The sequence below is a fragment of the Rattus norvegicus genome, chromosome 4, assembly GCF_036323735.1.
Source record: "Rattus norvegicus strain BN/NHsdMcwi chromosome 4, GRCr8, whole genome shotgun sequence".
Classification (NCBI taxonomy): domain Eukaryota; kingdom Metazoa; phylum Chordata; class Mammalia; order Rodentia; family Muridae; genus Rattus; species Rattus norvegicus.
In genome coordinates this window covers 103,210,303-103,222,389 of record NC_086022.1, presented here as the reverse complement: position 1 = coordinate 103,222,389, position 12,087 = coordinate 103,210,303, and the positions used below count along the sequence as shown (strand labels likewise).

The 12,087-nt window shown below is 39.3% G+C and overlaps 1 gene segment (V, D, J or C); it reads left to right on the top strand.

The window, feature by feature from the left end:
- The first annotated feature begins 10,710 nt into the window (after positions 1 to 10,710).
- LOC690794 (immunoglobulin kappa variable 4-1-like) lies at positions 10,711 to 11,567 on the top strand. The segment is given in 2 exon segments: positions 10,711 to 10,782; positions 11,003 to 11,567. Coding segments are annotated over 2 exon segments (486 nt in total).
- The last annotated feature ends 520 nt before the right edge of the window (positions 11,568 to 12,087 follow it).

Sequence of the window (12,087 nt, the reverse complement as noted above, 5' to 3'; positions counted from 1 at the left end):
TTGTATATTTTGGATATAAGGCCTCTATCTGTTGTAGGATTGGTAAAGATCTTTTCCCAATCTGTTGGTTGCCATTTTGTCCTAACCACAGTGTCCTTTGCCTTACAGAAGCTTTGCAGTTTTATGAGATCCCATTTGTCGATTCTTGATCTTAGAGCGTAAGCCATTGGTGTTTTGTTTAGGAAATTATTTCCAGTGCCCATGTGTTCAGGATGCTTCCCTAGTTTTTCTTCTATTAGTTTGGGTGTGTCTGGTTTGATGTGGAGGTCCTTGATCCACTTGGACTTAAGCTTTGTACAGGGGGATAAGCATGGATCGATCTGCATTCTTCTACATGTTGACCTCCAGTTGAACCAGCACCATTTGCTGAAAATGCTATCTTTTTTCCATTTGATGGTTTTGGCTCCTTTGTCAAAAATCAAGTGACCATAGGTGTGTGGGTTCATTTCTGGTTCTTCAATTCTATTCCATTGGTCTATCTGTCTGTCTCTGTACCAATACCATGCAGTTTTTATCACTATTGCTCTGTAATACTGCTTGAGTTCAGGGATAGTGATTCCCCCTGAAGTCCTTTTATTGTTGAGGATAGCTTTAGCTATCCTGGTTTTTTGTTATTCCAGATGAATTTGCAAATTGTTCTGTCTAACTATTTGAAGAATTGGATTGGTATTTTGATGGGGATTGCATTGAATCTGTAGATTGCCTTTGGTAAAATGGCCATTTTTACTATATTAATCCTGCCAATCCATGAGCATGGAGATCTTTCCATATTCTGAGGTCTTCTTCAATTTCCTTCTTCAGTGTCTTGAAGTTCTTATTGTACAGATCTTTTACTTGCTTTGTTAAAGTCACACCGAGGTACTTTATATTATTTGGGTCTATTATGAAGGGTGTCATTTCCCTAATTTCTTTCTCGGCTTGTTTCTCTTTTGTATAGAGGAAGGCAACTGATTCATTTGAGTTAATTTTATACCCAGCCACTTCGCTGAAGTTGTCTATCAGCTTTAGTAGTTCTCTGGTGGAACGTTTCGGATCACTTAAATATACTATCATATCATCTGCAAATAGTGATATTTTGACTTCTTCTTTTCCGATCTGTATCCCCTTGACCTCCTTTTGTTGTCTGATTGCTCTGGCTAGAACTTCAAGAACTATATTGAATAAGTAGGGAGAGAGTGGGCAGCCTTGTCTAGTCCCTGATTTTAGTGGGATTGCTTCAAGTTTCTCTCCATTTAGTTTAATGTTAGCAACTGGTTTGCTGTATATGGCTTTTACTATGTTCAGGTATGGGCCTTGAATTCCTATTCTTTCCAGGACTTTTATCATGAAGGGGTGTTGAATTTTGTCAAATGCTTTCTCAGCGTCTAATGAAATGATCATGTGGTTTTGTTCTTTCAGTTTGTTTATATAATGGATCACGTTGATGGTTTTCCGTATATTAAACCATCCCTGCATGCCTGGGATGAAGCCTACTTGGTCATGGTGGATGATTGTTTTGATGTGCTCTTGGATTCGCTTTGCCAGAATTTTGTTGAGTATTTTTGCGTCGATATTCATAAGGGAAAGTGGTCTGAAGTTCTTTCTTTGTTGTGTCTTTGTGTGGTTTAGGTATAAGAGTAATTGTGGCTTCGTAGAAGGTATTCGGTAGTGATCCATCTGTTTCAATTTTGTGGAATAGTTTGGATAATATTGGTATGAGGTCTTCTATGAAGGTTTGATAGAATTCTGCACTAAACCCGTCTGGACCTGGGCTCTTTTTGGTTGGGAGACCTTTAATGACTGCTTCTATTTCCTTAGGAGTTATGGGGTTCTTTACCTGGTTTATCTGTTCCTGATTTAACTTCGGTACCTGGTATCTGTCTAGGAAATTGTCCATTTCCTGAAGATTTTCAAGTTTTGTTGAATATAGGTGTTTATAGTAAGATCTGATGATTTTTTAAATTTCCTCTGAATCTGTTGTTATGTCTCCCTTTTCATTTCTGATTTTGTTAATTTGGACACACTCTCTGTGTCCTCTCGTTAGTCTGGCTAAGGGTTTATCTATCTTGTTGATTTTCTCAAAGAACCAACTTTTGGTTCTGTTGATTCTTTCTATGGTCCTTTTTGTTTCTACTTGGTTGATTTCAGCTCTGAGTTTGATTATTTCCTGCCTTCTACTCCTCCTGGGTGTATTTGCTTCTTTTTGTCATAGAGCTTTTAGGTGTGCTGTCAAGCTCCTGACATATGCTCTTTCCTGTTTCTTTCTGCAGGCACTCAGCGCTATGAGTTTTCCTCTTAGCACAGCTTTCATTGTGTCCCATAAGTTTGGGTATGTTGTACCTTCATTTTCATTAAATTCTAAAAAGTTTTTAATTTCTTTCTTTATTTCTTCCTGGACCAGTTTATCATTGAGTAGAGCATTGTTCAATTTCCAAGTATATGTGGGCATTCTTCCTTGATTGTTATTGAAGCCCAGTTTTAGGCCGTGGTGGTCCGATAGCACGCATGGGATTATTTCTATCTTTCTGTACCTGTTGAGGCCCGTTTTTTGACCAATTATATGGTCAATTTTGGAGAAAGTACCATGAGGAGCTGAGAAGAAGGTATATCCTTTTGCTTTAGGATTGGATGTTCTATAAATATCCGTTCAGTCCATTTGGCTCATGACTTCTCTTAGTCTGTCTACATCTCTGTTTAATTTCTGTTTCCATGATCTGTCCATTGATGAGAGTGGGGTGTTGAAATCTCCCACTATTATTGTGTGAGGTGCAATGTGTGTTTTGAGCTTTAGTAAGGTTTCTTTTATGTATGTAGGGGTCCTTGTATTTGGGGCATAGATATTTAGGATTGAGAGTTCATCTTGGTGGATTTTTCCTTTGATGAATATGAAGTGTCCTTCCTTATCTTTTTTGATGACTTTTAGTTGATAATTGATTTTATTTGATATTAGAATGGCTACTCCAGCTTGCTTCTTCTGACCATTTGCTTGGAAAATTGTTTTCCAGCCTTTCACTCTGAGGTAATGTCTGTCTTTGTCTCTGAGGTGTGTTTCCTGTAGGCAGCAGAATGCAGGGTTCTCGTTGCGTATCCAGTTTGTTAATCTATGTCTTTTTATTGGGGAGTTGAGGCCATTGATGTTGAGAGATATTAAGGAATAGTGATTATTGCTTCCCATTATATTCATATTTGGATGTGAGGTTATGTTTGTGTGCTTTCATTCTCTTTGTTTTGTTGCCAAGACGATTAGTTTCTTGCTTCTTCTAGGGTATAGCTTGCCTCCTTATGTTGGGCTTTACCATTTATTATCCTTTGTAGTGCTGGATTTGTAGAAAGATATTGTGTAAATTTGGTTTTGTCATGGAATATCTTGGTTTCTCCATCTATGTTAATTGAGAGTTTTGCAGGATACAGTAACCTGGGCTGGCATTTGTGTTCTCTTAGGGTCTGTATGACATCAGTCCAGGATCTTCTGGCCTTCATAGTTTCTGGCGAGAAGTCTGGTGTGATTCTGATAGGTCTGCCTTTATATGTTACTTGACCTTTTTCCCTTACTGCTTTTAATATTCTTTCTTTATTTTGTGCGTTTGGTGTTTTGACTATTATGTGACGGGAGGTGTTTCTTTTCTGGTCCAATCTATTTGGAGTTCTGTAGGCTTCTTGTATGCCTGTGGGTATCTCTTTTTTTAGGTTAGGGGAGTTTTCTTCTATGATTTTGTTGAAGATATTTACTGGTCCTTTGAGCTGGGAGTCTTCACTCTCTTCTATACCTATTATCCTTAGGTTTGATCTTCTCATTGAGTCCTGGATTTCCTGTATGTTTTGGACCAGTATCTTTTTCCGCTTTACATTATCTTTGACAGTTGAGTCAATGATTTCTATGGAATCTTCTGCTCCTGAGATTCTCTCTTCCATCTCTTGTATTCTGTTGGTGAAGCTTGTATCTACATCTCCTTGTCTCTTCTTTTGGTTTTCTATATCCAGGGTTGTTTCCATGTGTTCTTTCTTGATTGCTTCTATTTCCATTTTCAATTCCTTCAACTGTTTGATTTTGTTTTCCTGGAATTCTTTCAGGGATTTTTGCGATTCCTTTCTGTAGGCTTCTACTTGTTCTCTAAGGGAGTTCTTCACGTCTTTCTTGAAGTCCTCCAGCATCATGATCAAATATGATTTTGAAACTAGATCTTGCTTTTCTGGTGTGTTTGGATATTCCATGTTTGTTTTGGTGGGAGAATTGGGCTCCGATGATGGCATGTAGTCTTGGTTTCTGTTGCTTGGGTTCCTGCGCTTGCCTCTCGCCATCAGATTATCTCTAGTGTTACTTTGTTCTGCTATTTCTGACAGTGGCTAGACTTTCCTATAAGCCTGTGTGTCAGGAGTGCTGTAGACCTGTTTTCCTCTCTTTCAGTCATTTATGGGGACAGAGTGTTCTGCTTTGGGGCGTGTAGTTTTTCCTCTCTACAGGTCTTCAGCTGTTCCTGTGGGCCTGTGTCTTGAGTTCACCATGCAGCTTTCTTGCAGCAGAAAAGTTGGTCTTACCTGTGGTCCCGAGGCTCAAGTTTGCTTGTGGGGTGTTGCCTATGAGCTCTCTGCGGTGGCAGCAGCCAGGAAGATCTGCGCCGCCCTTTCCGGGAGCTTCCGTGCACCAGGGTTCCAGATGGCGTTTGGTGTTTTCCTCTGGCATCCGAGATGTGTGCAAAGAGAGCAGTCTCTTCTGGTTTCCCAGGCTTGTCTGCCTCTCTGAAGGTTCAGCTCTCCCTCCCACGGGATTTGGGTGCAGAGAACTGTTTATCAGGTCTGTTTCCCTCAGGTTCCGGAGGTGTCTCAGGCAGGGGTCCTGCCGATCCTGGGCCCTCCCCCACGGGAGCCCAGAGGCCTTATACAGTTTCCTCTTGGGCCAGGGATGTGGGCAGGGGTGGGCAGTGTTGGTTGTCTCTTCCGCTCTGCAGCCTCAGGAGTGCCCACCTGACCAGGCGGTGAGGTCTCTTTCCCAAGGGGTCTGTGAGCAGAGAGCTGCTGCGGGCCGGGATCCGCGGGCGTGGGACCTCCGGCAAACACAGGGAGTGCCAGGTCCTAGATGAACTCTGCCTCTGTGTGTCCCGATCTCACCAGGCAGCTCTCTTGCAACAGACAAGTTGGTCTTACCTGTGGTCCCGAGGCTCAAGTTTGCTCGTGGGGTGCTGCCTAAGGGCTCTCTGCCACAATCCAAACTTCTTTTTTTTTTTCTTTTTTTCTTTATTTTTTTTCACAGTTTAGTTTTTTTTTTTTTTTTTTTTATTAACTTGAGTATTTCTTATATACATTTCGAGTGTTATTCCCTTTCCCGGTTTCCGGGCAAACATCCCCCTCCCCCCTCCCCTTCCTTATGGGTGTTCCCCTCCCAACCCTCCCCCCATTGCCGCCCTCCCCCCATAGACTAGTTCACTGTGGGTTCAGTCTTAGCAGGACCCAGGGCTTCCCCTTCCACTGGTGCTCTTACTAGGATATTCATTGCTACCTATGGGGTCAGAGTCCAAACTTCTATCTCTTCTCTATCCTCCCCTTCCTTTCCCTCATTTCCCTTCCCTGCATCGTCTTCTGTTCCTTTCCCTTTCTTTCTATTCTTTCATCGATTTCACTCCCCCGTTTCTTACTCTGCTTTTTTTGCCAAGCATGTTTATTGTTTTACTTGGATTGTCAAGCAATGATATTTTTACTATTATGAAACTCAACTGTTTTCCATTTCTTTGATCATGAACTGAAGCTTATAAGATCATATAGAAATTTGCGGTTTGAGAGCTCTAAATTGGTCACTGGCCTTCCTACACAGTGATTGCTTATTCTCTTTGATAGTGTTTTTGGATATTTATTTGAGCTGGAAACTCTCATACCACAGTGCCCGGGCAATTACTTCCTTATTGGAACACTGCTTGGCATAGGTCCTTACAGATCAGCCCAGCTGCTCATGTCATATAAACCAGGCCTTTTCTATAAGAACTGAAAAACATCAGACTTGCAGGGAGATCAAGGTGAAGTCACAGACCCAGGTCTTCATATTCCTGCTGCTCTGTGTGTCTAGGGAGGAATTTCAAAGTACTATAATGTCTTCAAAATATTTCATTTATAGAGAAATAATCATAGTTTTAAGATATGTAAGATATAATAGCTATTTTCTATTAGAAGCCATAGCAGACAGTCATAATGCCATTAGAAGAGGCATTATAATTTTCTACGTTGTATCAGGAATTTTTGTGTGTATATACACACACTCATTATTTATCTCTGATTGCCGGTGCTTATGGGAGCATTGTGATGACCCACTCTACAGAATCCCTGCCTGCATCAGTAGGAGTCAGAGTTACCATGAGCTGCAAGGCCAGTCAGAGTGTTAGTACTAATATAGCCTGGTACCAACAGAAGCCAGGGCACTCTTCTAAACTGCTGATCTACTATGCATCCAGTAGAGCATCTGGGGTCCCTGATTGCTTCATAGGCAGTGGATCTGTGACCCATTTCACTCTCACCATATTCAGCAGGAATATGGAGACCTGGGACTGTGACTTCATGTTGATGCCCCTGCCAGTCTGATGTATTTCAGTTCTTAGAAAAGGCCTGGTTTATATGACATGAGCAGCTGGGCTGATCTGTAAGGACCTATGCAAAGCAGTCTTCAAATCAGCAGTGTGCAGGCTGATGACCTGGCAGTTTATTTCTGTCAGCAGCATTACAACTCTCCAGCATAAACCTCCTTGAGAGTTTTACAGATACCTGTACCACCTACAGCTGTGACCTTGAACATTTCCTCCTCTATCTAAGAGCACTTATGCTTGATTCATTAGTGAAAAGCTAGTGAAAATCTTGGCTTGGTTCTTATGGATAAAGAAAGCAAAAATATTTGTGTATATTTTCATTTCCTCAGCAATGTCTGAAGCTTATGAGATCATATAGAAATTTGTGGTTTGAGAGCTCTAAGTTGGACACTGGCCTTCCTTCATAGTGATTGCTTATTCTCTTTGATGGTATTTCTTAAGACAAATTATGTAGCTTAAACTTGGTAAAAGCATTATTTTATTATTCATGAATGCAGAAGCTGAGTTCATGACTCCATAGACTGAATTCAAGAGCCTAGCAGGCTACATTCTCAGTGGTTAATCTGGAAAAGAATTGGTCCTTTGCTTTTCTGAGCTCCTACATCTTTCCTCCAGTCTTGTGCTCCTTGTATGTTTTTTCCAATTCTCCTTTTTAAATAGACTTACTTATTGTCATATATAATGTTGGATTTTATAAAATAAAAATTTTAAAAATATACCATCTCTTTTGAATATATTCTTCTGCCTTGTTTTCTGCTTTCTGACATTTCCTTATCCCTTCAACTAACTTCCATCCTCCCCATAATGTTCACTATACTTTTATGTAACATATCTCTCCATAAGAGATGTCTCTCAGAGTACTGGAAGGTGCCAAGAGGAAAAAACAGTTTTTCTTGAGTATAAGTTTATAAAGTATAAATAGTTACTGACTTGGGAAGATACCTTCAATATTTCAATGATGACCTTTCAATTATTGTAGTAACCAATAGTTTTTGGGTAGTGGCTTAGTCCCTGGAAGCGCTGGTTGGTTGGCATTGTTCTTAAGATGGGGTCTCAAGCCCCTTCAAGCTCTTTCAGTCCTTTCTCTGATTCCTTCAACGGGGCTCCCGTTCTCAGTTCAGAGGTTGGCTGCTGGCATTCGCCTATGTATTTGCCTTATTCTGGCTGTGTCTCTCAGGAGAGTTCTACATCCGGTTCCTGTCAGCCTGCACTTATTTGCTTCATCCATCGTATCTAGTTTGGTGACTGTATATGTATAGGCCACATGTGGTGCAGACTCTGAACGGGCATTCCTTCAGCCTCTGTTCTAAACTTTGCCTCCCTATTCCCTCCCAAGGGTATTCTTGTTTCCCTTTTAAAGGAGGAGTGAAGCATTCACATTTTGGTCATCCTTCTTGAGTTTCACATGTTCTGTGCATCTAGGATAATTTGAGCATTTGGGCTAATATCCACTTAAACATGAGTGCATACCATGTGTGTTTTTCTGTGATTGGGTTACCTCACTCAGGATGATAGTTCTGAGGACTTCTTAATAAGATGGTCTCAGTCTGTGCTGGAGTCAGTTATAACCAGAACACAACATGGACATGAGGTTTGTCACTCAGCTCTTGGTGTTACTTCTCCTCTGATTCTCCGGAAAGTTAGCACAAGAAGGGTAATTAGCTTAGCCTAATGTATTCATTCCAGACTGATTTGTCACTTTTCTTATGATGTGGTTACTCAGTGGCTGTTTTTCTGTCTTTAACTGCAGGTGGCAGATATAACATCAAAATGATGCAGACTTCTACTCCATGTGCATCTCTGGGAGAAACCATCACCATCAATTACCAGGCTAGTGAGGATGTTTATACTATGTTATCGTGATATCAGCAGAAACAAGAGAAAAACTCCTAAGCTCCCGATCTATGGTGCACATATCTTAGAGACTGGTGTTCTGTAGAGTTTCAGTGGCAGTGGGTATTGACATAGCAAAGACATCAGAAATTAATGCCTAGGACATACTGTGGAAACTTGATAAGTAACTAAGGCCTGTAGGACTCTTTCTATTAGACATAATTTAACTTGGAATTTTTATGTTTTTAGTTTCCATGCTCTCCACTTATTTTGTGAGAAACAGGACAGAGTGGGGAGCCTTGTCTAGTCCCTGGTTTTAGTGGAATTGCTTCACGTTTCTCTCCACTTAGTTTAATGTTAGCTACTGGTTTGCTGTAAAGGGCTTTTACTATGTTTAGGTTTGGGCCTTGAATGCCTGTTCTTTCCAGGACTTTTATCATGAAGGGGTGTTGAATTTTGTCAAATGCTTTCTTGGCATCTAATGAAATGATCATGTGGCTTATATCTTTGAGTTTGTTTATATAGTGGATTGTGTTGATGGATTTCCATATATTGAACCATCACCGCATCCCTGGGATGAAGCCTACTTGATCATGAAGGATGATCATTTTGATTTGTTCTTGGATTCAGTTTGCAAGAGTTTTATTGAGTATTTTTTGCATTGATATTCATAAGGGAAACTGGTCTGAAACAGGAGTCTGGATTTGTAAGGTTGCTATCTCCATGTGTCCAAACTGAATGAACTCTAGTAAATGACATGAAAGCTTGGTCTGAGCTCACTGCACCTATCACAAAGTAAATTATAAAGTTTAACGAGAATTGAGAGCATATGACAACTTTATTAACCACTGATTGGGTATAGATACTCATATGCCATATTCTTGAACTTAACTATGGGAACTTCCTTAATCCATGTCCTGTATAACTCTCTCATATGAGGGGTGTTATCAGTTTCAGTGGATATCTGAATAATCTTATCAGAAATTATTTAACTTCTTTTACCTGTAAGACAGTTGTATAAAATAACAGGGAATGCATATTGATTAAATGCATATTTAATTTTCAATAATATTCTTGGCTTAGTCATGAAATGTTAACATCAGATAAATAATTTGCTTTGAATAAATAATGCCACTAGGTCTTGCAACCAGTTGATTAATAATACATAGTTTTGAAAGATTGTCTCTATGCATAGATTAGCTTGGACACATTTTATGTGTCCAAGGTTGGCCATACTCTCATAATTCTCTTGCTATTGTTTTCCTAATTCTGGACTTACAGATGTGAATCTCCACTCCTTGCCATGATATTTTTTTATTTACCTTTATTTTATAAATTACTTCTTATACATACTTTTGTAGTTCACTAATCTGAAGTCCTAGCAGGTTCAGCATTTATGTTTCTGCTATTGATTTTCATTCATACTCAACATTTTTTGATTGTCAACAATCTTGGATGCATTAATTATTGGTCTCTGTAAAATCTTTATTTGGATTAGCATGGCTGTGCTTCCTTGTGCAGATTCCTTTAAACTAGTCATTATGTCAAAAAGAACATTTTATTGAACCCAGATTCAAGGCTGCTAATTTCTAGATTACACTAGAATTTGTATTTCTGTAATAAAATTCATGGCACTGTTTGTCAACAGCCATTACTTCATGATGAAATCTGTTTTTATACCCTTTTCTTTTCCCCAAATTTAGATCTCTCTGTTTCCTGAAGTTGTCAGGAGAGTACATACTAGTTTCTACTCGGTTTTTCTTCCTTTAAGATAAAGTTTCTTTGATTGGATATAAATTAATGTCCATGAAAATTTCCACAGGACTTAACTTATTCTGGGATGCTCTTTGCATTTCTATCCATGATTAGCTCAAGAACTGAAGCCCAAATTTTTGAGGTACTAATCTTTATCTTCAGTATGAGTGGTTTTTGAAATTAGTTATATTAAACAAATTTAGTCTCATTTGTCTTTCATCTTTTTCCCTCCTCCTTCCTTTTTTACTTTGTTTCTTTTGTTGTTGTTATATTTTTGAGCATGTCCTACTACTTCCCTAGTACTGTCTTAGATAGGTCTCCTAATATTTCTGTAGAAATCAATTGATTTAAATATGTCTTAGATTCTAACACACAAGTTGCTGTTAGCTGATATCTTTCAGTGATTGCTCATGCTCTCTGTGATGTTATTTTTGGCTGTTAATTAACACCAGCCACTCTTGGACACACTTCCTAGTCATTTGTTTATGTACTTGCTGACTGCTTTGCATAGGCCTGTCCAGTCGAGCTCAGCTGCTCAGAGTATATAAATCAGGTCTTTGCAGTGAAAACTGAGCATTATCAAGCAGCAGGGGGAGCAAGATGGAATTTCAGACTCAGGTACTCATGACCCTGCTGCTCTGGGTATCTGGTAAGAATTTGAAAATTATTATAATCTTTTAAGGGACATGTCTTTGTATGCAAGAAATTTATAATATGTGTTAAACTATAATATGTCTTATACAACAATACTCTGACAGCATGATACTGAAAGGATATTAAATGACAAATTTTAATTGCTAACTCTATTCTGTGTTTTTATACGTATGTGTGTAATATGTACGTTTGTTGTTGTCTATTTCTTATTCTAGGTGCCAATGCTAATGTCATGATGACCCAGTCTCCAACTTCACTTGCTGTATCAGCAGGTGAGATGGTTTCCCTCAGCTGTAAGTCCAGTGAGAACCTTTATTCAAGCACATACAAGGAGAACTACTTGGCTTGGTACCAAAAGAAATCAGGGCAATCTCCTAAATTGCTGATCTTCTATGCATCCCATAGAGCATCTGGGGTCCCTGATCGCTTCATAGGCAGTGGATCTGGGACAGATTTCACTCTCACCATCAGAAGTATGCAGGCTGAAGACACGGCAGATTATTACTGTGCGCGGCATTATAGCTCTCTTCCCACAGTGCTTCAGCCTCTTACACAAACCTCCTTGAGTGTCTCACCAGCTGCTGATACCACACACAGCCCTGGCCTTGCCCACTTCCCCTTCTGCCTGAGAGTTGGTGTGCCTGAGAAATAGATGAGACCAGTAAAAATGTGTTTAATGTCTCATGCCTTTTCATATTTAAAATCTTTGTATAAAAATGCAAATAACAACTCAGTATTGTCTATTATTTTTGTAACCTTACCACAAACTTCTCTGCTTGAATATAAGAGATTTATTAATTTTTTTATAGCACTGGAGTTCTGCTATTCAGCATAAGACTCTTTGGACTCAAGTTATGAAGAATCCATGAATGTGATTAATATATGAAATATGTCTTCCAAGTTGGAACCTCTAGGAAACAGTAAATTTACTCCATTCTTTAAATTACAAATGGGTTTATTACTTCAATTTACTGGTGACCTTTTCTCTTATCTTTTTTTTTTTTTAGTTTTATAAATTCTTCTTTTTATCCAATGTGGAGACCTTTAACGAGAGAAGAAGAGTAGAAGAGGGGAGAAATAAAGGCCTGTCATGAGCACATGGAGGGGAGGGGTTGGGGTCGGGAGAGAAGGGACAAAGTTAAGAGGGCAAGAGAAGAGCAAAGATCAAGAGAAAGAGATTATAAATTCTTCTAATTTATATTAAATTTGCATGCATATGATTGTCCACTAGTATGTATATGTGTTCATGTTTGCAGTGCACATATGGCATGTCATGTTTGTAGAGGTCAGAGGACAACCT